Source organism: Ostrinia furnacalis, unplaced genomic scaffold, assembly GCF_004193835.3.
Source record: "Ostrinia furnacalis isolate ACB-3 unplaced genomic scaffold, ASM419383v2 OfSCF0375, whole genome shotgun sequence".
In the NCBI taxonomy this organism is placed as follows: Eukaryota; Metazoa; Arthropoda; class Insecta; order Lepidoptera; family Crambidae; genus Ostrinia; species Ostrinia furnacalis.
The window spans coordinates 182,730-209,005 of NW_021130614.1; the positions used below are offsets into that span (position 1 = coordinate 182,730).

The following is a 26,276-nucleotide window of genomic DNA, read 5'->3' on the forward strand; positions in this document are numbered from 1 at the left end:
AACGAAGTCATGGGAATGAACATTGGGAATCTTTCGGAAACACTTTTTCAAAATCGGCGTGTTTTACATTTACAATACAATTAGGAAAGTTTTTGAGATCCGTTCCGTTCGAATAAAAACTGCCCAAAACTGTATAGGTTGTATTTAAGGTTAAAAATATAGTTGATAAAATTTTTTCGTTTAGATCCATCCACTTCTTTTGAGAACTCTAATCCATATCTGTGTTTGAGAACTTCATCCATTAAAAAGTAAACTGTCATCTTCCTTCACCGGCCGAAAGAAAATAATCCCACATGGTCGTTAATTTTTCGTGAGTTTATTAAAAACAAGCTGAAAATGTCTACTTTGTTGGAAGTGTTAGTCACAGCAGATTCCAACAATTCATTATGGACAACCTGCGTATGGGACCACCACACAGGCACGAGTTTGATGACCTATAAAGGCGGCGGAACAGCTGAAACGAGAACAGTTTCATTTATCGGTAATGACTACATTGCAGCCGTAGAAAGGATTAAACCAGTATTACATGTGTGGCCACTAAATTCGCAGCAGACAGTCCAAGGCATGCGTTTCATTCTGCCCGGGAAAGCTGGGGCTTTGGCAATCTCTAAAGACGGAGCATACATTTTGGCTGGCATCGATGAGAAAATTTATCTATGGCAGACCTTCTCGGGCAGTCTCCTGACTATTATTAGCAGACATTATCAAAAAATTGTCCTTTTGAAGTTTACACCTGATGGAAAGTACTTCGTGTCGGCAGCTGAAGATGGCATGGTTATGGTCTGGTCACTCGTAACTGTAGCGGCTCACCCTGAAGTGGAGCTTGTAACCCAGACAACTGCCGGGCAGCACGACCCAGTATACATATTCTCTGACCATTCCTTACCAGTTTCGGACATGTGTATAAGTAAAACAGGCATGCATGGACGCCTAGCAACTGTATCAAGTGATAGAACATGCAAAATCTATGACCTAACTTCTGGAGAGATGTTATTGAACATAATATTTGATGTACCACTATCAGCTATAGTTATGGATGTATTAGAGTTGAATGTCTTCATTGGATCGACTGAAGGAAAGATTTATCAGTTCAGTTTAACAAATCCTCCCCGAAACAGAGATTTTTTGGTTAACACAGAAGCTAATTGTCCTACTTTTAATAGCCACACTAAGGCTGTCACCTGTTTGTCTGTTTCTCTTGATGGAGAAACATTAATGTCAGGTTCTAATGATGAACAGGTTATTCTATGGCACATCCATAGCAAGCAGATTGTAAGAACCATCAAACATAAAGGACCAATCACCAATGCATTTTTCACTGTCAATTACCCTGCTATTTTTAAGCAAAACTTTACACCTAGCCTTGTTTTGCACAGCTTAGATAGGACTTTAGAGAATGATAATGAAGAAGTTGCAGAATTGGAGATTCTTGTCAATAAAAAGATATCATTTTGGCCAGATTCTGTACAAAATGGCTTTGATGCTAGTCAACCATCTAACGAATTGGAAAATGAATTCAAGTTGAAAGAACTTAGTCTGAAGGAAGAAATGCAGAAATTAAAAACTATAAATGCAAATCTTTATGCTTTTTCAATTAATAAAGCTCTTAGTTCCGTAACAGAGTCTAATGCAAATGTAACCAATAGTAATAAGAAAAAGAGAAAAATGAAGAACTGAATAAATATCATTGTCTAACAAAGTATTTTTTATTTCTTATCATTTGAATGTTATTACTTATTGTGATTATACATAGACCTTTAAGATAAATACTATTATTACCTAGTTATTTCAATATTTTTTCTCTAAGGTACTAGATTTTATTCTATCAGTAATACCAAAAGTTCTCCAAGGTTCTTATCAAAATTGAACTACGTAAGCGCTATGGTGATAATACATTTTATAAGGTTAAATATTAAGAATGCTTTTCGCTGATAGATGGCAGTAAGTATGTTTTCTTTTGTATTTTTTAAGTTACCACTACTCATTCATAGATGGCAGCAGCAATTTTTTTAAAGTTGAGCTAGCGAGCTCAATTCTAAACACGTATCCGATGAGCCCAACACTATACCCATAGACAATAGAGCAACGGAAATTTATATGTCAAATTTGTCAAAACGTCACCCATCCGTTCGCAAACGCACTTGAATTTTTATTTCAAATTACGCCCGTAATTATTATCGTGCTTTCAGTGTTTTTCGTAATGTGGTGAAATGAAAAATACACGCTAATTATAGTTATAAATATGTTTTTATGACATCTTTTTACTAAAAGGTATGAGGTACAGACAGAAGTAAAAATAAACTGGGCTCTGCGTCACAAACAAAACAGCAACTATTTTGTTTACCATTTTTAGGAGACGAGATGTCGAAGGCTGTAATTATACCAGAGTGTGCTAAGGATATCAAGGGTATGAAAGATGAGATATCCATCTCGCCAACAGAGAAGAAAGATGGGGCTATGGGCCTGTTCAGTCGCTTGTTGAGGTTTGATTCGCTCAAAAGGAACAGTACCCCGGAAAGTCCTACGGCTACAGAGCCTCTGACTACTTACTACGGTGTCTATATTCCCTGTGAAATCAAAAAGGGGCCCGATGAAGGTATGCAGTATAATAATAATAATTGATTGTTCTTGTACTTTATTTGTTTTGCTTTTGTCTCTGTATTGTATTTTGCAGCACTTTCTAGAGATAAGATAGTGAAACTGTAATCTATATGGGTCAAATAAGTTCTTGTTTCACTTCCTAGTGTATTTTCATTGCTTCTGCTCTCTACTGGCCTTGGGGCTATTTTTGCAGTTTTCAGCAGTTTAATAATAATTGTTGATGTAAATACACTGTAATCTGTAGCATTTTATTGAGGCTTTTCCCTTACTGTAGTAAACTGTATTTCATACCGTTTATAATATTCCTGTTATCTTATTTGTTTTGATTTTGTGTAATCTAGGAACTTGTGTAAAACTAAAATCTTGACAAGTTTATTATAAAAGTGGAAAAAAACAAAATAATATCTAGAAGATCTAACACACTCCCACAAATTCATTTTCAAAAATGTTGGTCATGATGAATATTTTTTGAATCGACAGAAGCATTGCACGTGTACAAGAACAAGTCAGAAGCGTTGGAGCTGGTCCGGCGCTACAAGCTGGCGAGGTTCAAGGCCTTCAACAACCGTCAGGATGCCGTCTCCTTTGCGCTTAGGGGTGCCGAGCCAGTGGACACACACGATGGAAATGATAACTGTAAGTTTTAAAATTCTTTGCAGATTAATTACGTAAAGTATCTAATTGATCCTGAATCTGGTGATGGTTGAACAGTTGCCGCCATATTTTGAGCTTTTGAAATAGATAATAACATTATAAATAAGACTAGATTCAGCAAATCATAACTATTTTAAGATTAAAGGCCCATGCTTACACCTTAATTTGTTTAGGATTTATGAGGGTATTTCCCATTCTATGATTAGCTCTTTCTTGTACATCATTACGATAATAAAAATATCAATATTAACAGTTAACTATTATTATACTACTTATCTTCATGTTCTTCTTCTTCTTCTTCTTTTTAATGGCGATGAACTTGTGTTTTTCGCCACAGGGCACACTGTTCCGCCAATGTCACGTGCGCAGCTTTAACACGGTGTAGGTATTTTGATAAATTTAAATTTTTTAAAGTTATGCTAAGCAAAATACCTAAAACAAAGAGACATCACAAATAAGACAACACAATACATAAACATAACACATAAAAATAAACACAAATGTGGAGGTTTAGTTTTCTGCTAGCTCTTGCTTGTTACAAATTAATTTTGTTAATGTTAATAAAATTAACTAGAGATTTCAAAGTATGGGGATTAGTAAAGCTAAGGACACATTTAAGGTTAGTCGGAAAAGGGAAATTTTTGGGAAGGAAGTCGTATAACGAATGGTCAATTTTGGGGCAGTTGAAAAAGATGTGGTTAGCTGTTCCTTCATCCAAGCCGCATTCGCATATGGAGCTATCCTTAATCCGCATTTTGGCAAGATGCACAGGGGTACATGCGTGACCTATACGCAGGCGAGAGATAATGGACACTGTCTTTTTTGGCAAGTGGGGGTGTTTGAAGAACCAGGGTCTAGAGGGAATATTAAACATTATGATAAAATATAATTTCTACCTAAATACTGTGCTTCGGTTATCGAAGCATTTATTGGAACTAAATTATTTTCTTATCTGTGTTGTCTATAAACAGTGATAGCATTTTTGAATACGATTGACCTGAGATCAGCAACTGACATGCTTTATCAGTTCAACCTATTTACTAACAAACACAATACTCTTTGTAAATAAATAAGAAACCTCCCAGGATATGCATAGCTTTCTCATTACACTCCTATCATGGTATCAATATGATTTAAAGAATTTAAATCAATTTGTCAAACACTTATGTGGTAAATTACTACATAAAATATGCATGCAAAATTGCGCTATGCGAATCGCACCTAAGAAGATGCGAAAATATTCCATCATTTTCCTTGTAACTTGCAAATGAATACCTACATTAGCAATCATAATCATCTATGTCTAGTAGTAGGCGCATATCTTAATATAAGTACATACATACTAGCCATGTACAGATTTTAACCATTGTCGTTTACCATAGACTACCTAGACCATTAAAAATCCGTGATGATGATTTTTGGCGTCACAATAACGCCAAAAAAGTTTTGTTCCAGAAGTAAGTGTTTTTTTATTCACAAAAATGTGTACGTAAGCAATTGCGCAAATTGCCAAGGCCGGCGTCAGCGCATTTCAATCAGCCGATTGTTCTTTGTGTCGATGCCATCAGTCTTCAGCAAAGTCTAGGTTTTTTATATTGTTTATACTGTCAAATGTGGTTGGCGTGCAAACTTATTGCAGCTGGAATATTTCTGATTGTCCAATAAGAAAGACGATGCTTAACTACCCGGACCCTAAAATACCTAGCATAATGTGGGCTGCGTGAATCGAGTAGTATAATCGATTATGATCAATTTCATGATGATAAATCTAGAAATATCCAGATATTAAGAACGAAATAAATAATCAGATCTGAGTAAAAATAACTTGTGTCTGTAGTTCTTTAGTAGATAATTTTTCCATTATAGACATACTTTAGTTACCTTTAAGTGGTAAGCTATATCTCTGGGTACTTGTTCTTTATCAGTGATTCAACTTTCAATTGTAACTAACACATACGATTAACGCCCGTTGCGTTAATATATCTCGATTACTCAACAATTAACAAACAATGGTAGCCTGTTTACTTTGTATCATAGTTTATTTATACAATAGCATGCGAGACAACATAAATATGATGACAAATGATAGTAAACATTCTTCATAATACTTGAAACGCGAAAGTAAGTGACAATGTTTCATAAATGTATGTTAGTTATTATAGGAATTAGGAATGTATATAATCATGAATGTATTTACATTTTATAGGTAAGCTATAAAATTACACGAAGTCTCAGATATTCGCTAGAATGTTAACAAATACAATTTTAATTTTAATTTCTCAGAATAATTTCACCTATATTTTTATTTCCTAACTAGCTCATTATCAGCAACTAGTATAATGTATGTGCGTGCGCGATACTATTACTACTTCTAGGGGAGACCTAGGTGAGTTGTAACAGAGGAGAGTTATGACATTTTCGATTTTTGGAAACCTATTAACTATCAGCGAGCTCGCAACAGCGCGCATTTGTTAGTTCGAGACTTGAAATAAAAAACGCGGACTGTTACGAGCTCGCTAGTTTTTAATAAGTTCCAAAGAATCGACAATGTCACAACCCTCCTCTGTTACAACTCGCTTCGGTCTCCCCTGCCAGTATCGCGTGTAACGGAACCTCGCGTACAATGACTCATAATTGGAGAATTGGATCAAGTTTATTTGTCTACTTCGAGTCTAGCTATAATAGGTTTATGTCTAGCAGGTTCACTACAAGTCTACTTCTTTCGCATAACCTGGTGTAGGACTTAATGAACTATAAATAGGCGTTTGATGTGGCTTAATTGGACTGACCAGCTAAACGTGTCCTCCGAAGTACAGAATATTTTGTCTGATTCAACCCTGCAATAGCCTAGGATATTAGGCTTGGCTAGCCAAACGGGAACAAATACCAACGTCTAAAACACAGTATGTGTACCCCAACTGTGAATGAAACCCGGAATCTCCAAATTGATTAAGTCTCACTCTTTTAACACCAGACCATGGAGCATTAGTAGTAGTAAATTTTTGAGTAACCAGACTTTATGTAGCTGGCAAATAATAAGAAAACCTTTTATAAAATCGCATTAAGATACGATATCATGCTCTAGCTCTGACCTTTTCAGTAACGTGGTCGTTTACCTACGATTACTTTGATCGTAACATTGAACCACACGCCCTTCTTATTTCTTTCTTTAACTCTGATTTCTAAACGACAAATCCATTTTCAATGTATGTACAATGTACAGTCCCTAGCATTTAAGATTGTATTTTTGTTGGAAAATCACTCCATTTGAACTACGTAAAAGGCTACAGTATTTAACTTGATGTACTGTACAGACGACAGCACATTATACTATACTTTTTTGTTGCAAAAATCACTCGTATTACAAGTGAATAAAAAGCCACAGTGCTAGCTTTACTTGCACATGCTTTCGCAAATGAAGTGCCAACTCAAATCATTTATGTTACTGATTAAAGAAGGTGAAAGTGTGTGGGAATGAGTCAGGTGACAACACAATACACGTTTTGTATTATATACAGCTATTTCAGACGATGCAAGAAAACGTTTTTTGTGACTAAATTCGTCTACATTTCCTCATTTCCTTATCCTTTGTATTATTAAGCGACGCAGCGCGATCTTGGCACGAATGTCAAAATATTATTTTACATTGTGTATGGTGTGTGTCATTAGAGCGCCGTTACAGCAAGGATCGCTTAATATGTAGTTGAGTGACGTGCAGCACTGTAAAGCGTAGCTCAGCGCTATTCAAATGCCTTTAAACCTCTAGACAGGTGTACAAATTCCTTAAGATCTGTAAGTACTCCTGTCTATACAAGTAACCATAAATGTTGACAACGTAACTGGCCCGACATTGAATTTGTTAACCTGTCTGAGTCATTGTTAGGAAATTGGCACGAGTGTCTCCATTCTTAGCTCTAAAGAGAGGTCGTTAACCTTGTATGAACAAATGCTCATCAGGTACAATCGCTTACTCTAATCGCAAAACCACTTAGAAAAAGGTTTAAATATGTTTAGAATATGATGTAAAATAAATTGATTATAATTTTTTTTAAATTTTTTTTAAATATCCTTGGACATTTTACACTGCGCTTCTAGTCCCAAACTAAGCAAAGCTTGTACTATGGGTACTAGACAACGGATATAAACATACTTAAATACTTTTTTTTTTTGTAAATACATACTTATTATACATAGAAAACACCCAGTCCAATACAAATTTGATTGGATAGATGACCCCTCGACCCTCACATACGATGAACCTCTACGCTGGAGAAACTAGTGTGAAAGAATTTTATCTTCTTTTTTATTATGAGACTGATTTTCCACAATGACCTGGTCCTGTGCCGCCAGCATCTAATTCTATACCACGGGCTGGAAGACGTAGTGTGGGCAGACCCCCTACTAGGTGGACTGACGATCTGGTGAAGGTCGTGGGAGGTGTAAAAATATGTCATCGCCAAGAACAAATTGTTATTAAATTATAATTACATAACTTATTGTTTTCAGCTCTCATGGGAGAGAAGCCGTACCCATTCAAAGCGCCGTCTCCCCAAGATATGGTGGTGCTCCGCAAGTCCATAGAGCAAGGACTGACGGCCACAGTCAGGGATCGAGTGTGGGACAACCCGCGCTTCCTCGTCAGCAGTGGGAACACGCCGACTATCATGCAGGTATGAACCATAAAGTTAATATTCCTTCGGGATAGAGCAACAACCACGAGCTGTCAAACGAAACCGATTTTGGATGACACTGGATATCATTTGTATGTCAGTGTCAAGATTATTTTCACTGTTTTGTACAATAAATCAATCACTGAACCAGTCACCATTTTTCTGAAGCACTATTTCCCATAAATTAAAATTCACTCACGTAAAATCTGAAAATATCTCAGAATTCAAATTTTCTGAGTGCCACTAAGTGCCTCTGAACTGTCAAATAGTTGAAAAAACGGTTCCGTTTGACGTGACGGCGACGGCATCACGCATCTCTATTTATGACACAGTGTTGCTGCTAGTGACATGACATCTTGCTTGCTCAGTTTGTATGAAACTCCATACTGCAACGTACACATATCTGCACCGTAACGTAAACTTCTCGCCTCGCGTTTGACAGTACGCGAAAGGCGATACGTATTGATCCCTTTCCGAGTTGATGTCTGCTATGAGCTTTATGCTTAGTGGTTTCTGTCATTGGTGAAATAAATAATAATAACGCATGTTTTTTTTAGGAAGGGTCGCGCTACAACGCCCTACACGTGGCAGCCAAAGCTATGAACGCTGAGCTCTGCAACCTGATTCTGACCACCGTGGGGAATCCTTGCTTCGTGCAGGCTTTATATGGCTCGGATGCTGACATAGAGTCTTGTAAGGTGAGCACTGTAATAAGTAATGTTATTGTAGAGAGTGAAAACTAACACAAAATTTAAAATAGATAGTAGAAGACAATCACCTGTATGTACTTAATTTTGCAGACGCGACTCAAGCGGGTGGCATTCGCGCTCGCACTGGTTTAGACTGGTTTGCGATTATTGGCGATATCGTATCCGTGTGCGTTGTCTATGTTTAGTTGCCCGAGCGCACTTTGTGTCTAGATTGTCTTCTGCTCCTATCTATTTTATGGTGCAAAGCAGTAATACTTCAAAATGAGTGATTGTTTTTATAATATTTACAAAAAGGAAACAATATTCTACTACTTGGCACTTGTCGCAAATGGTTCTGAAAGTGAAACTTTTAACTTCTTTAATCAACTGGTTGTTTTTTTAAAATCATGCTACCTAAGCTTATGTCCAATTAATTTCATGGATGGTTTCAAAGGTGATATGAAACATTAGTAGTCTATGGTAGTGTCTACTTCTTCCACACAATGTTCAATAATTCAATGCCAACGAATAATGGTATAAAATATGCATTAACTTTTCATTTGTCACAGGAATTCGCATCAATACTAGTGGACAGATACCTCAACACCCCCGACAAGCCTTTGAACGAGACGCCTCTCCACTTCGCGGTCAAATTCGGCGCCGAAGCGGCCGTGGACGTCCTCACATCCTTTCCTCAGTGCAACCTCGCTGCGGTGAACAAGTTTGGCGAACAGCCTAAAGATGTAAGTTTTGTGTTCTTTTTACCCGACAGTGCCAGAAAAAGGTTATTTGTTAGGGGCTTGCGCATTGCCAATGTTATTACAATTAGTAATGGTCATCTATTGTTTCTAATATTTAAAACTCAGCAGGACGCGTTTTCAAACTGTAGTCTATAAAACAAAAAACATTGCAATGACTCGGTCTGATTTTTAACTGTTACTTTGACCATTAATTCGTAAAATATGGGTCAAAAATTGTCCTTAAATGAGGGTTTTCGCGAATGAAACATCCGCTTGATGGCGGGACGTGGATGTGGGGTCTGACTGCTGCGTAATTGGTGGATTTTGACATATCTGTCAATGTCATGGCAAAAATAACCAATCATGCAGCATTTGGGCCTCGCGTCTACGTATTGCCTGTCGGATTTTTCATTCGCGAAAACCCTCATTGAAACTCACTCGGTTTCCAGGGATAAAATGGCGTGTTTTGGATTTTGATCCCTTCTTTGGACAAGTTTTTCATATTGAAAATATTTCCCAAACAGATAATCTGCAAGCGAGCGGCAAACAGTACGCCGGAGACGGTCCATCGCATCGCGAGCATGCTCCAGGAGCGCTACTACGTGCCCGTGTTGCACGCCGAGGACGGCAGCGGAGCGCCGACCATCGGCCGCCCCTTCACGCCCGCGCTGCCGCCCGTAAGCTAACTCTATAGTTAACCTATGTCTATAGTCTGGTTTGTGATCACGTAGAATTTTGTCCAATGACCCCAAGCAATCCATCCTTATCGCTCGCGCGTAATTATGTTGCTGTCGCGCTCGCACACTCACTGCGGGCGCCCGTCGCACAGTCGCGACAGCAATATAATTACGCGCGAGTGATAGAATGGGTAGCTTGGGGTCATTGGACAAAATTCTACGTGCTCACAGACCGGGCTTTAGTGTATTACTCAATCAGTGTCAGAGGTATGGGAGCGGCATAAGAGGGTATTTTTGTAAAGTCAAACATCAGCGAAACTTGAAGTTTCCTACAGAATTATATGCTTTGTCATACCTCACAACGCTCCCATACCTCTGGTACTGGCTAAGTTAAGCTTCAACCACACCAACGCGTGCAGATCGCCATCGCCGGCGCGATCTATCTGGTTCAGCGTTCATGAACTTTAATAGCGCCTTCGCATGAACGATATTGCGTTGCGAGCCGAGCGTTCATGTAGCGGAGAGTAGGTGTGACTAAAAATAGCAGCGTTAACTTAAGCATTCACCCCCAACTGAGAAATCGCTCGTGAGAAATGCACCTTAAATTAAATTCGTTTTTATGTGAGTACCTACTTAACTAGACAATCTCACCATCGTCAGCCTTTAATCTATTTTTGGACATAGGCCTCCCCAAATATGCGCCATTTTATCTGGTAGAAAAACTCATAAAACTTATTTTATTTTTGCAAGTAGGTCTTTTAAAAAGCACTTTCACTAGAACACTTTAGAATGCCCACAATGTAGGAATGGTATGCTAAACTGTGTTATAAAGGTATATTTATTTAGTAATTTTTTTTTCTCAGGAAATAAACCAAGACCCACTCAGTCCCCGGTACGAGATACGTGCCTTCGCCGGGCCTATGGACGCGGGCGGTGCGGAAAGTTTCCGCCGGCGGTGGAAGACGCCGCCAAGACAACGGGCAGCCATCGCACCCCCGGCTTTTAGGCTGCAAGAGATGTCTAAGGGCTTGGAGACTGTGGGCAGGTGAGCCATGAAGTCCATTTATTAGCAGGGTTCGAAAATATCCGATATGTATCCGATATTTATGATATACAGGGTGTCCCGTAATTCAACGTCCAGCCGGAACTGGGTGTTGAGGCAAGTTATACTGGTTATCAGTGTGGCATCTATGTGGCATTTTGTCAAAATAATAGGCATTTAATAAAATCAAACCAACACGGCAACACGAGTAAAAAGACCGTCACCGGGAATAGAATTTTTAGATTTTTTTGAAATGCCTATTATTTTGACAAAATGCCAAATAGATTTTTTTTTATATTTTTCTGATAACCAGCATAACTTGCCTCAACACCCAGTTCCGGCTTGACGTTGAATTACGGGACACCCTTTTATTAGGGACTTGTACAGTAGTGTCTTTCGAGCGTAACCATCATCGCCCGCGTACCGTCTTCGCGGCGCTAACATAGCGTCGCCGCAACGCCAATACTGAACATTATTTTCGCACAAGTAATGCAGTAGAGAGATGCTGAATAAAGACTACGAATCGCCATAGACGTCTGATATGCCTCAATCAGACCATATCTCTAACGTTCTCTCTTCTCTCTGAACACATGTAATTATATTTACAAAAACTCATTTTATTTTGGCAAGTAGGCTTTTAACCCTACCGCAGCGCAGGGACAATAAATGGGCCAATGTTGAGAAGAAGCAGCACAAGAAGCTCAGTCACTCTCACTTTTGTCTGGCTCTTTTTCAGGGGTTTACAAAGTCTTTAAAATATAAATAGTTATAAATATTGATGGGAGCTATTTTAACAACTAATTTATTTCTTCCAGGGACCTAGCGGAAAAAATGAAAGTAGGTTGGAAAGAGTACTGGCCGTTCCTCGATACCTTCACGGACCTAAGAACTCCTGAAGGTCTCGCTCTCCTCGAGAATTACCTCAAGGGGAAATACGACAGCGCCTGTTCTTTCGCCTATAACGACAGCTGTGCGCAGTCCCAACAACCCCCAGACGAATTATCCCTCTCCAGAATAAGCCTCTCCGACACCTCACAACTCACCCCCATGAAAGACCCCCTAAGCCCCATGACAGAACTCTGTGTCGCCATGAAAACCTGCAAAATAACCGACCGACCGCCCCACTGGAGGAAAACAGACCCCATTCGACAAAGGCTGTGCAGGCAGCCCAATGCAAAACCTATATTGACAAATGGAGATACCCCACCAATAGTAAATCACACTGTCAGCCAACTCCTCTGCATAGAAAGGACGTGTCAAGTCTTCGCTAAAAGAATAGCGGACGCTTTAGTATTCTCATTGACCGCGGAACCCGAAGTCGCCGGGGACTCCCTGAAATCAGAAGCAAAACACCTCCAACACACGATGTTCACATACATGGACGATGAGAGATTCCAAAAGATTGACTTCGCGTTAATACACTCTCGATTAGCTCAACTAGTTGTGTTCAAATTGAAGCAGCAAACTCAAGATCTGGACGACATAAACACGTTAGTTGAGTTTTTGATAAAACTGAGGTGTCCTAACGACGACATATTTAGTTCTGACGACGAGCGCAAGCCCGCTATGTACAGAGGGACCAATAGAGTCAAATTGACGCACGTGATCGATTGTCACGTTAGATGTTTAGCTAGTTTTATATGCGAGGAGTTGACGGAAAATGATCTGATAAAGGGCCCGGCGATATCGGAAACTGAATGTTTAGATATATGGCAGAAAGCCTCGAAGTGCAGGTGCGAATGGAAGATCGAGGTGTTCGAGAGAAATAGCAAAAAGAACGCGTCGTTCAGAAAGAATAGATCAATTTTGTCGACGAGCCCGAAGGGTGAAAGCTTTATTAGAAGACTGACGTTCGACCATGATATTGGTAAGTTTTATTTGCCAGTTTGCTAATAATATGTTTGGCTTTATGTCACTATTTTAGCTCACGTCTCCTGAAGTGATAATTTTAAAATCAGTACAATTTTTTGTTGAATAAAACCTGTGTATTTTTCAAGGTATGGAACATTTAGAAGCTTGCAATAATTTTGATTATGCAAGTTTGTGTCATTTTTGTACAGCTCATTTAGTAGATTGCGAGCGAGTAAAAAAGCAAAATTAAATGTGCTATACTGGCGCGCTCCTGCGGTCTTGTACAAATATGATTCTGACCAGCTTAAATACTGCTTTCAGTGCCATAGTCAATCAGTATATTTCGTATCTCTGTCCACCTTTCTAATCAAATTGTATTTCCCAGGTGACGGCAAGCTTCAACACAACGAGACTGAGAAGCCGGTGTCGGTGAACTCACCGGCCGGCGACAGCGGAAGCGCGTTATACACGCTAGATGTCGCCAAGTGCCAAGTGGTCGAGGCAGAGGTCAGTGAACACTGGGGTTATTTATTTATTTAATTGTCATTTAGTATGGAACTGTCATTTTAACAAGTGTTCAAAGTGTGTTTTAAAGAACCAATGGAATCGTTTCATATACCTCGCCTCAGTAAATAAAGCGATTCTGTTGGTTCTTTATAAACACATCCCTCGCTATGCATCCTTGCACATCTCTGGTGGAAAGGATGCGAAAAATACTATTTGAGATCACTCACATGTCTGTCATCCCGATAAACTTGAATACCCAATAATTTTAAGTTGTTTAGTTGTCATAGCACAAATACAGCTTTGTATAGATACTCAGACTATGCGCTCCGCGACTAGCTAGATTGAGCAACAGAAACACGTGGTATTTCAGAGCTTACAAAGTCCAATTTTACAGTTAATTGAAAGTTTATTGGGTATTCCGATCTGATAACGTGTTTTTGGGTATCATAAGATTAACAGATAACATTGGCAACAAGTGGCCGACTCACAGTTGTTTCTCTTTCCAGATATCAGAAGACGAGTCCGGCGGATCGTGCCACTCGGAGGGCGAGGAGGCCTACCTGACGGCCTCCGAGCACTCCGAACGTGAGCCCGAAGCCGAACGCATGGAGGAGGCCAGCGATAGGGCCGTCGCTGAGCCCTTCATATACGGGTAAGGCCACAGAATAATAATAAGTACTACGTACAGAAGTTTTACTTCGCGAAGGTATTTAAAAAAATGTATGCTCAATGTCAATAACATTAAGGTGTAATTTAGTCTGTCTCAAGACTCAAGCACCATTTTGTTGACAAACGTCAGTGATCGGCACTGCGCCGAAGCTATAGGGCTGACTTCGGTAAAATGATGTGACGTGAGGTGCCAAACTGCGGAAAATGGCGGAGGAAATACATGATTTAGCATGAATTATCATGAATAATATTAACTACTTATTTACCTCTCAGTGTCTTGAGGCAACTTAAAAAAGTACATTCTGTGTTTTTATTATTATTTAGGCAGTTAAATACTGCACAGTATTTAGTACACCATTTTTTTTATTTTCCTCCATCTTCCATCATACACAAGAATACGCGTGCGTGAGTCAATGTTCGCTCGTATGTGAGGCCTTGTCGAATAGTATCCTGTGCGTGTTTTGTTTTCGATGTAAACTCGCGGAGATGAACAGGCCTGGTAAGGCTCACAAAAGCCACTTTGTCTTAAACCGGGTTTTAGGTGTTGATGCAGCAGCAGGTTTTACCGGTTTGGAAAAATGTCGTAAAACACGGTTTACCCGGTTTTGGTGAAACGGTTTTTGAAACCCCTAGGCAAGATATTCCGGATCGAAGGACCACGTTCACATATTTCATCAAGCTACTTCTTCCCGAAGATAAGCGTCATGTATCGTCGAATGATATAAACTACATTTAATTTTACATTAGGTATCAAGAGATTGTATAATATGCGAATCAAGGTGTACGGTGGCTGGCAACTGTCCCTTCATGGACATCCATGAAATTGTAGGCCCTTATACAGGATGTTCCAAAAAGTGATGTGTGAAACCTCACTAGTGAACAGTAGTGCAAATGTTTTAACTACGTCAAAAGCTGATCAATCTTTTTGTTGCGATACACGATAAACTTTAAATAAACTATTGTCCATTATGTGAGTTATCTTTGAAGCTGTTAGTGAAACGCATTTGAGAATTTCAAAAACTGACAAATTAATATGACAATTATTCTCGTGCTTTCCAGGGAGGAGCCAACGAAGATGGACCGTTTAGTGTTTGACGCAGTGTCACAATGTGACATCCGGCCCGAGCAGCTGCCTAACGTGTATCGCTGGAGACACACTGTCTCGCTCTACACGCCCGCTGAGAGAAACAGGTTAGTTCAGAAAGATAACGATACAGTTTTTTTGTTGTTACACTTTCATTTAGGTACACAAATGCAGCTAAAGTTACGATTAATTGTCTCCACCGATGGTGGTCGACTGGTGTTCTTAGATATAGGCTCAAGGAACTGCTAGTTTGCTATCATAAATAATGTGAAATCTATTCGCTATCGCCAACTGCAATACGTGGAAACCAAAGCGATAAGTATGCTGTATGTCTTCGTTGGATAGCTGTACTTATCCTTTTGTGAAAGGAAAAGGCCAGCATTGTTGTTTGCCGAAAGATTTTTTGTTTAATTTAAGCGATATGAGTGTAACATGATTCCCTAACCCGTCTGGCCAGCGTAAGGAGTGTAGGCCAAATCCTCCTTTTGCCTCTGGTAAAGATAGGGTCGCCCGTCTGCAGTGAAGGATAAAAATGGTCGTTCTGTTCTCAAGTTCCAAATCTCTTGTCTATTTTCATATTTAATCAAACCCAATATCCTTATTTCCAGCTGGCAGCCAGCACCTATGGGAGACGACAGCGTGTCATCCTGCGCGTCCTGGAGCATCCCCATCAGTCCGCTGGCGCGCGTCCGTCCGCGTCCGCGGCTGTCGCCCGCGCGCGCCTCCACGCCCAATAAGGATCCTTGCAAGGACGACAGCTCGTCCTCGAGAGCTGTGCCTCTGCAGGTCAGTAGTTACTGTCATTCAGCTCCCATAGCAGATGATAGCGTGTCATGATGCATCGTGGACGTCTACACGTAATAAAGATGCTTGCAAGGAATTTTGCCCGTCTTCTAGAGCTGTGCCTCTGCAGGTCAGTAACTAAAGCCTGGTCCGTGAGCACGTAGAATCCCGTCCAATGACCCCAAGCTACCCATCCCTATCGCTCACGCGTAATTATGTTGCTGTCGCGACTGTGCGACGGGCGCCCGCAGTGAGTGTGCGAGCAATATAATTACGCGCGAGCGATAGGGATGGGTAGCTTGGGGTCATTGGACGGGATTCTACGTGCTCACGTACCAGGCTTTAGTATGATAGACACTGTATAGTTGGTACTTGGTATACAGTTCCCATGGCTGACATCATTGGAATTGATAGTGAGGAGTCTCCTTGTCAGTTCTCTAGCTTGTGTCTGCGCACGACTACACGCCCAATAAGGATGCTTGCAAGGACGACAGCTCGTCCTCGAGAGCTGTGCCTTTGCAGGTCAGTAACTAGTATGAATGATAATAACATTTGTGTAGTTGGAAAACAGTTCCTATGGTGGACGTCTCTCGAGTTGAAAGTCGAGGAGTATCCCTGTCAGTTCCCTAGCTTGCGTCTGTACACGTCTCCACGCACAATAAAGACCCTTGTAAAGATGACAGAGCGTCATATAGAGCCATGCCTATACAGGTCAGTAACTATCACTAGTGTAGCTTGTGGACAGTGTCTATAGGGGACGACAGCGTGTCATCCTGCGCGTCCTGGAGCATCCCCATCAGTCCGCTGGCGCGCGTCCGTCCGCGTCCGCGCCTGTCGCCCGCGCGCGCCTCCACGCCCAACAAGGATGCTTGCAAGGACGACAGCTCGTCCTCAAGAGCTGTACCTTTGCAGGTCAGTAACTAACACTAGTGTAGCTTGTGGCCAGTGTCTATCCTAATAAGGATGCTTGCAAGGATGACAGCTCGTCCTCGAGAGCTGTGCCTCTGCAGGTCAGTAACTAGCACTTGTGTAGGTTGTGGCTAGTGTCTAGTGTCTATAGGGGACGTCTCTCGAGTTGAAAGTCGAGTATTCTATCAGTTCTCTAGTTGCGTCTGCCCACGCTTCAACGACGAAGAAGGACTCTTACAAGGACGACAGCTCGTCCTCGAGAGCTGTGCCTCTACATGTCAGTAACTAGCACTAGTGTAGCTTGTGGCTAGTGTCTATAGGCGACGACAGCGTGTCATCCTGCGCGTCCTGGAGCATCCCCATCAGTCCGCTGGCGCGCGTCCGTCCGCGTCCGCGCCTGTCGCCCGCGCGCGCCTCCACGCCCAACAAGGATGCTTGCAAGGATGACAGCTCGTCCTCAAGAGCTGTACCTTTGCAGGTCAGTAACTAACACTAGTGTAGCTTGTGGCCAGTGTCTATCCTAATAAGGATGCTTGCAAGGACGACAGCTCGTCCTCGAGAGCTGTGCCTCTGCAAGTCAGTATCTAACACTAGTGTAGTTTGTGGCTAGTGTCTATAAGGGACAACAGCGTGTCATCCTGCGTGTCCTGGAGAGTCCTGTACAATGTCATTAGGAGCATCCCCATCAGTCCGCTGGCGCGATAGCGTTTCGTGTTGCGCATCTTGAAGAATTCATAAGTGTCACAATGCTCCTAAAGTATCATTAGGAGCATCCCCATCAGTCCGCTGGCGCGCGTCCGTCCGCGTCCGCGCCTGTCGCCCGCGCGCGCCTCCACGCCCAACAAGGATGCTTGCAAGGACGACAGCTCGTCCTCGAGAGCTGTGCCTCTGCAGGTCAGTAGTCATTGTCAACCAGCTCCCATGGCAAATGACAGCGTGTCGTAAAGCGCATCCTGAAGCACTCTAGTCAGTCCGCTGGCAAGCGTGCTTCCATGCCTAATAAGGATGCTTGCAAGGACGACGAGGACGACGAGTTGAAAGTCGAGGAGTATTCTGTCAGTTCTCTAGTTGCGTCTGCGCACGCTTCAACGACGAAGAAAGACTCTTGCAAGGATGACAGTTCATCTTCTAGAGCTGTGCCTTAGCAGGTCAGTAACTATCACTAGTGTAGCTTGTGGCTAGTGTCTATAGGGGACGACAGCNATTGCAAGGATGACAGCTCGTCCTCGAGAGCTGTGCCTCTGCAGGTCAGTAACTAACACTAGTGTAGCTTGTGGCTAGTGTCTATATGGGATGTCTCTCCAGTTGTAAGTCAAGGAGTATTCTTGTCAATTCTCTAGTTTTCGTCTGCGTGCGTCTCCACGCCCAATGCTTGCAAGGACGACAGCTCGTCCTCGAGAGCTGTGCCTCTGCAGGTAACTAGCTAGGATGTCTGTCACTTGTGTATCTGGCAGCCAGTGCCCATTGGAGACGTCTCTCGAGTTGAAAGTCGAGGAGTATCCTGTCAGTTCTCTAGTTGCGTCTGCGCACGCTTCAACGACGAAGAAAGACTCTTGCAAGGATGATAGCTCGTCCTCGAGAGCTGTGCCTCTGCAGGTCAGTAGTCATTGACAACTAGCTTAGCAGATGATAGCGTAATGTGATGCACATCCTGAAGCATTCTCACCAGTCCTCTACGCCTAACAAGGATGCTTCAAGGATGACAGCTCGTCGTCGAGAGCTGTGCCTCTGCAGGTCTGTAGTCATTGTCAACCAGCTTCCATAGCAGATGATAGCGTGTCATGATGCGTCGTGGACGTCTACACGTAATAAAGATGCTTGCAACTAGTATGATAGACACTGTATAGTTGGTACTTGGTATACAGTTCCCATGGCTGACATCATTGGAATTGATAGTGAGGAGTATCCTTGTCAGTTCTCTAGCTTGTGTCTGCGCACGACTACACGCCCAATAAGGATGCTTCAAGGATGACAGTTCGTCCTCGGGAGCTGTGCCTCTGCAGGTCAGTAACTACTGTGTAGCTGGTAACCAGTGTCTATAGGGGACATCTCTCGAGTTGTAAGTCGAGGAGTATCACTTTCAGTTCCCTAGCTTGTGTCTGCAAGTGCCTCCAAAGAAAGACGACAGATCATCCTCAAGGGCTGTGCCTCTGCAGATCATTAACTCATCTGTGTAGCTGGCAGCCAGTGTCCATAGGGGGACGACAGCCTGTAATACCAGGCCTGTTCATCTCCGCGAGTATACATCGAAAACAAAACACGCACGATGGCCCACCTATAGGATACTATTCAACAAGGCCTCACATATGAGCGAACATTGACTCACGCACGCGTATTCTTGTGTATGATGGAAGAAAATAAAGAAAATGGTGTACTAAATACTGTGCAGTATTTAACTGCCTAAATAATAATAAAAACACAGAATGTACTTTTTTAAGTTGCCTCAAGACACTGAGAGGTAAATAAGTAGTTAATATTATTCAAACTAAATCCTGAGGCTAAAATCATGTATTTCCTCCGCCATTTTCCGCAGTTTGGCACCTCACGTCACATCATTTTACCGAAGTCAGCCCTATAGCTTCGGCGCAGTGCCGATCACTGACGTTTGTCAACAAAATGGTACTTGACTCTTGAGACAGGATAAATTACACCATATTGTTAATGACATTGAGCATACATTTTTTTAAATACCTTCGCGAAGTAAAACTTCTCGTCGGCGTCGTCGAACAACGTCGTATGATCGCAACCGTCAAAATCTGTTTTTTTGCATTAAACTACTCTAAAATAGCCCCTTTATAAACTATTTTTTTAATTTTTCAAAATTCGTAATAATATCGAAGATACAGAATCGAACACCGACGGATGTGATTATTCTAACGCAGTACAGAGACGTGTTTGTGCAAGCGTCATTGTACTTCGGAAGACTGCACATCGTTTGTTGGAATAGCTTATACATTTGTATTCGTATTGTTATTGAATGTATCTAGAATTTCGTCTTTATATCTACAAGTTTGGACACTTTATTGTTTTGATGACTGAAAGTCACAACCATCTCTTTACTAGGGAAGTCAGAGAAAAAAAAACTGTGACGTACGTACACACCCGTCGTTGTACTAGGAAGTTCGAAAATAAAAGAAACAGTGTCCTTTTGTTTTTATTTTATGGTATTTGTAGGTAGATTGATGAGTATAAACATTAAGAATGTTTGGTACAAAATAATTGTTTTTGGTGGCGGATGTACTGAACTTACATTGTTCTAAGGACTTTTGTTTGACGTTTGATCAGAACCATCGTTGTACTTCGGTAAAGTTTGGTAATTTTGACGTCGGATATACACAACCGACTTTGTACTAGGGACGGGTATTCCAATTGCGTCTTTGTTCTATTTTTAAATTGCTTAAAAAATAAAATAAAAAATTGAGACTACAATAATTTGATTTTAATGTGTTTCTATTTGACGATTTGTTACTCAAAATAAACATTGTGTTAAAATTAAAGTTTTTTTTGCGTATACAGGATGACATCTTGTAATGAGTGAACATCCTTGTAAAGGATTATAGTGCATGTCATTTGCAATCAAATTAGATAAGTATTTGCCTACGCAAAACACAATGTAATTTTTCCATACAAAAAATCAAAATAATAATAATTAATATCCCGTAGCTGATTTTAAATTTTCCTGCTTTTAAGCTAAGGTAGAAAAAGCCCAAACTATAAATAATAAAAACAATAAAAGACTTTATTAAACACACAGTAAAACATAAAAGTAATAAAATAAAAGAAAAAAGTGTGATAAAGGGGCGCCCGCTCAATTTTTATCGGAACACCATGTTAGGATGTCCCTATTAAAACTGAGAAATGCTTGACTTTTGCCTAGGCATATACCTACATAAATAAATTGGTTACAATAACCTGTTATCCCTTACAAGGATGTTCACTTATTACACGTCACCCTGTAAGTATAGGTATGCTTAGAAAGCTTTTCGTCTAAGTTAAATTTTATACTTATTTATTTTATTCATTTCTAAGTAGCACTTACTCCGTCAAATCAATGCCCCCTTTACCCTTTCAAGCAGATCCCAACATTATTCAAAAAATGCAAGATCTTATAGGTGATAGTTTTTGCATCCAGTGCCTTCCTGCTACCTTTATGAGATCATCGTTCCGCCTTGGTTTGTGGGTGGATGTCGCACGCTTCGTTTTTCGGTATGCAGCCTACTCCAGAACCTTGGTGCCCCATTGGCCGTAAGTTTTGCGTACTATGTGTCCTGCCTATTGTCACTCAGCATGCTAATCTGTCGGGATATGTCATCGAATTTAGTTTGTTTACGGACCTCCCTCATTTATGATTTGATCTCGTAAAGAAACACTGACATAACCCTTGCTATAGCACGCCGTGCAACTTTGAGCTTCTTTGAGAGCCAACGTTTTGGACCTATAATAGGGTAACACACACTGATGGTAGACTCTCGTCTTTAGGCACTTTAGGATTTTGGACGAAAAGATGTCTAGTTTTCCGGATACTGCCCAGTCGAGGTAGATTCGTCGATTGACCTCTTTCTCGAAGTTGGACCTACCTAGCTAAATCTTTTGTCCAAGGTAGACATCCTACTTGTCAACAATCTCAAGAATTGAGATCCCAACCGAAGTTGGGTAGGGTGCAACATGGACATTCGACATAAGCTCATTTTTTCCATGTTCATCCAAAGGCCCCGTTGGGATACTCGATTAAGGTCTTTAATATTGTGTCGAGGTCTTCCAAAGATTCTGCCATGACCATAATATTATCGTCGGCATACCTAAGGTGAGTGTTGTACTCGTCGTTGATATTTATGCCGAATCCTTTCATTCCAGGAGTTGGACAGGTGAACAGTTTTGGAAATAGGTATAAAATCTCCCAGCCTTACGCCTCGCTGTAGTGGAATCGCGCTCGTGCTCTGCATTGTATTCGGGCCGGATTGGTGCGTTCATGTAGAAGTACTTCAGTACCTCGATGTAACGAGAGTCGATACGGCCGCGGTGCAGGGAGAGATTGCAGCACTGCCCAAATCTCGATCAAATCGAAGGCCTTCTCACTCTTCGATCTTCTGCATAACCTGCCGCAGTATATGGATGTGGTTTATCTATCCTTGATTTTTGTTAATTTTCTTTGATACCTATTGTCTTTATTTATAAATTAATTAATAATGAAACCTAATAAACAATGTTTTTTATTTATTTCCTCCAACTTTCTTCATCATCCGACGGGTACTCATGGCAGAAGTTCCGTAGAATAATGACTAAAAGTGACATACGTCATATATTTGATTAAAAAAATTCGCAGAACAACGACGGTTTATCACATACATCCTCAAATTGTCCATAGAATAATGACGCATGTGATTTTTACAAAAAACTAAGTATTTTTGGAGATGGGTACATAGTTTATATAAAATAACATCTTTATGTTTATAACATCCCCAAATTTGAAACCGATCAGCCAAGTAGTTTTTTTTGTAGACACAAAAAACCGGTTCCAAAACTTCAAAACGCTCTCCTGGAAACTTAACATTTTGCAGATACGTCGTTGTTCGACGACGCCGACGTTCTGTACGTAGTACTTATTATTATTCTGTGGTAATACATACATAGGATAGTCGAAGAGCATTTCTTTTAGTTCCTTAACTTGCGCCCGCGACTTAGCATGTGTTCACGCCTAAGAAAGATGTTAAGAGTAGCAACAGCTCGTTTGCTAGAGCTGTGCTTCAGCTGGAAACAACTAGAAAACAACTCCCGACCTTTATCGAGTTCTCCAACATTTGTCGAGTTACTGACCCTAGGCTGCGCATGCGCAATGAGGGCTATCGTTTTAGCGCCACTGTAGAGTAAGGTCCTGTCACTTGCTAGTAGCGAGAACAGTGGCACCAACTGGTGAGCGCTAAAGTGGTAGGAGGACTATCGCATTTGCACTCATCAAGATGGCGCCACTGTAGAGTAAGGTCCTGTCAATCGCCAGGGGTGCCAACTGTTAAGTATAAAAACGATAGCCCTCATTCCTCAATACACGCTTTCACTACCAAAATGTACCGATTCTGTGACGTTTGAAGTCACTGCACAACATTTAGGCTGAGTTGCACCACCTAACTTTGACCGTAACTGGGTCATTGTCAAATTTTGCGCAGGTAAATGTGTCCCTCAACATTTTTTATTTTTTTGTTAGTAATAATGTCAAAATCCTTTACGAATTATGTATTAAATACAAAATACATCGCATTAGCGAACATCCACTATTGGAATAACGACTCAAGTTTCAATATTTTTATTTTTTTTTAAAGTAACAGAGTGGTCATTATTGGTAACAGAAAGGTTTTCCTTACAAATTGTACCTGTCCCATGTAGCATTCCGTTATAATAAACATCAAATAATTGCATTTTCTACTATAGTAACCTTCTTAAAATAAATTATCATCGTAAACAGAGTATTATAAATATTCAATAAAATATGTTTTAAAATCAGTCAGTATAAAATGGACTTTTTAAATAATTTTCTAAACTTTGTCCCACGTACTATCTGGAACCACCTGGACCACTATGTTACTAACTAATTCACGACTCAAAATGGAAATGGCGGTATTTTGGATATTGTTTAATCTTGGGTGGGATGTCTGCATTCGTCGTGGGAGTTCGTTAGATCGGGAGGAGAGGTAAGTCGCTCGGCAGTCGACCGCAAGGTGTTGAACGTGCTGCGTGTTTTTATTGCGCATCCACTTTGTTACCTACCTATTCACGTAAGTAAATGAATGTTTTTTCATTAGTTTACGTTCAGTATATTGTCTAAGGGGTAAATGTGTTAAATGTGAACGAAATATTTTGCTACACGCTTTATTTTTTGACTGGTGTATAATGGAATGTAAAATTTACCACTCTGTTGCTGCAACTCTGTTACTAGCGTGTGGTAACAGAGTTGTTTTGAAAGTAACAGAGTTGCTTATGCCATTATATTATTCTTTAATTTTGCTAAAATATTATGTTTCAATTACTGTTTTTTAATCAGTTGCAATTTAAAAAGTTCAAGCAATGGGTAACTTTGTTTTATACAAATAAATCGAAATAAAAAATATTAATCACTCATTGTTACAGGATATTTACGTTATTAAAATGCCTCTAACGCCTGCTGAGAAGCAGCGACGATACCCGAGAACGCCGTAGAAATAATCAAGAAAAAGACGTTAAAATAATGTTTTTAAGGCAATCGACGATAATGCAACAAAATTCAAATTAATTAAGTGATTTATCCTATGAGGCTTTTGATAATTTACTTGCCGTTGTTCCAGAACCTAAAAAAGTCTGCAAAGGTAAAAGAGTATACTACCAATTTCATAATCCCTTAGTTAAACTTGAGAAATAAGTTATTTCAAATTTTCAGCTACTCTTCCAAGAAAATCTAATTTTTATTACTATAAAGATAAGGAATCTATAAGAAAGTAAGCTCTTGATTGATAAATTACAGTCATAAGTTAATGTTTTGATGAAGTGATTTGGATCTCAAGCTCAATAAGTGCAAATTATTACATATTATTCAATAAAAATAACAACTATGTTACTGTGTTACAACTCTGTTACTTTTCTGTCCCAAAGATTAAAGAACATAGTAAGATTTTAAAGAAAAGCTAGTCAATATAATATAGCAAATATCGCGATGCGTTAATTTATTAGATATTTTTACAGTATTATGTTCCAGTTAGCTGCTGATAAATAGATATTTGGAGGACTTAAGTAGAATTTAAGGTATTTTAATATTGAAGAAGTAACAGAGTTGTTTAAGAGTATAGATTGATGATTGTTAAACTTAAAAAAAGACTGTTATGATTCTAAATATATGTAAAAGATATAATACTGTTTAATATTAGTCCCAAAATATTTGCGACTGACTTGTTTAATTTCATAATAAAAGCTAAAACGTAATGGTAACAAAGTTGTATTTTTTTTCACCCTGATCCATTAAATCTGGAATAAATCTTAAATTATTGGTTAAACATCGCGGCAAACTGTAATAGATAATAATTCAGTTGTTATAACGGACACGGACATAGAAAAAAGTAATATCTAAGCATATATTTATTTTGAAAAAAATATGATTTTAAGTTACATTTACCTGCGCAAAATTTGACAATGACCCAACTATGACTATAACCGGTGTTTTTTGTATGGAGTTTGACAGATTTTTGACGTTTTTCAAAGTTAAAGTAAGATGGTGCAGCCCAGCCTTAGCTATTTACTTAACATGTCGCAACTTGTTCCAGGTGTCGACATGGCTGCGCGTGACGGGCCCCAACTCGCCGCGGTCCGCGCTGGCGGCCAAGAGCCTCGGACACAACGTCAGCTTCGGCTTCTAATCGTAACCTCCTCTATCTACAATACTATGTAACCGTCGTTTGAACGCGTCATCACATTGTAGCACTTTTCCCAACCGCTGACGAGTAAAAGATCTAGCTATTAACAGGCCTGTTCATCTCCGCGACTTTCCATCGAAAACAAAACACGCACGATGGCACCCTACAGGATTACTATTCGACAAGGCCTCACATACGAGCGAGCATTGACTCACGCACGCGTATTCTTGTGTATGATGGAAAAAAATAAAGAAAATGGTGTACTAAATACTGTGCAGTATTTAACTGCCTAAATAATAATAAAAACACAGAATGTACTTTTTTAAGTTACCTGAAGACACTGAGAGGTGAATAAGTAGTTAATATTATTCATGTTTATTCATGCTAAATCATGTATTTCCTCCGCCATTTTCTGCAGTTTGGCACCCACGTCACATCATTTTACCGAAGTCAGCCCTATAGCCTCGGCGCAGTACCGATCACTGACGTTTGTCAACATAATGGTGCTTGACTCTTGAGACAAGCTAAATTACACCATATTGTTAATGACATTGAGCATACATTTTTTTAAATACCTTCGCGAAGTAAAACTGCTGTGCATAGTACTTATTATTCTATGCTATTAATTACACCCGTAAGGCGATATTGCTACGTGTGCCAATGTCATGTGATCTAACGGTTAAGACAAGCCACACAAGTCAAGTTGTCAAGTCAAAAATTAAGTTCCGATTGTTTTGTCGCTGCAGCGAGTGTGTAACTGGGACATTAGAAAGAAACTGTACCACAGAATAACGGTTGGATGGTCTTTTAGAGACTGTTTTCAGACCGAGAAGCCAGAATATTGTATTTCTTATCCCTTGTTGCTACTACAAGCTAGTGAAAAGTTTTCGTCGGCAGTGTAACGGTTAGCGTTCGACTAATTATATGCGATATTACTTTTCAGCGGTGGGACTAGAGCCTTAAATTAGGAGTACATAGCCTTTGAACCCAGCTAGAAGAAACGTGTCCGATAAAAGAAGTAATACCAA

General features: G+C 40.2%; 2 protein-coding genes and 1 long non-coding RNA gene across 4 annotated transcripts; all 3 read left to right on the plus strand.

Moving 5' to 3' along the window:
* Window positions 1-235: 235 nt before the first annotated feature.
* Window positions 236-1,699, plus strand: LOC114361668 (WD repeat-containing protein 18). Its single transcript, XM_028316793.1, has one exon. The coding sequence runs from the start codon at window positions 337-339 to the stop codon at window positions 1,675-1,677; it is 1,341 nt and encodes a 446-aa protein (XP_028172594.1). The 5' UTR covers window positions 236-336; the 3' UTR covers window positions 1,678-1,699.
* A 411-nt stretch (window positions 1,700-2,110) lies between these two features.
* Ankle2 (ankyrin repeat and LEM domain-containing protein 2) lies at window positions 2,111-25,353 on the plus strand. 2 transcript variants are annotated; one of them, XM_028316881.1, is made up of 15 exons: window positions 2,111-2,271; window positions 2,354-2,596; window positions 3,082-3,237; window positions 7,762-7,925; window positions 8,483-8,623; window positions 9,184-9,357; window positions 9,879-10,031; window positions 10,895-11,076; window positions 11,889-12,940; window positions 13,310-13,431; window positions 13,938-14,083; window positions 15,160-15,291; window positions 15,793-15,843; window positions 17,644-17,770; window positions 25,159-25,353. In XM_028316881.1, the coding sequence occupies exons 2-15, from the start codon at window positions 2,362-2,364 to the stop codon at window positions 25,249-25,251; spliced, it is 2,928 nt and encodes a 975-aa protein (XP_028172682.1). In that variant the 5' UTR covers window positions 2,111-2,271; window positions 2,354-2,361; the 3' UTR covers window positions 25,252-25,353. The 2 variants fall into 2 exon arrangements, with proteins under 2 accessions (XP_028172682.1, XP_028172688.1); XM_028316887.1 differs by lacking the exon at window positions 17,644-17,770 and having other exon boundaries at window positions 15,793-15,970.
* LOC114361748 (uncharacterized) lies at window positions 23,426-24,655 on the plus strand. The gene is made up of 2 exons (XR_003656621.1): window positions 23,426-23,643; window positions 23,996-24,655. It is a non-coding gene; the product is annotated as an uncharacterized LOC114361748 (long non-coding RNA).
* Window positions 25,354-26,276: the final 923 nt, after the last annotated feature.

Excerpts from the sequence above, each read along its gene's own strand:
- LOC114361668 (XM_028316793.1), top strand. The coding sequence starts at position 337 with ATGTCTACTTTGTTGGAAGTGTTAGTCACAGCAGATTCCAACAATTCA.
- Ankle2 (XM_028316887.1), top strand. The coding sequence starts at position 2,362 with ATGTCGAAGGCTGTAATTATACCAGAGTGTGCTAAGGATATCAAGGGT. Across the intron at positions 8,624-9,183 it reads CTGACATAGAGTCTTGTAAG|GAATTCGCATCAATACTAGT; the intron begins GTGAGCACTGTA and ends CATTTGTCACAG. Across the intron at positions 14,084-15,159 it reads GCTGAGCCCTTCATATACGG|GGAGGAGCCAACGAAGATGG; the intron begins GTAAGGCCACAG and ends CGTGCTTTCCAG.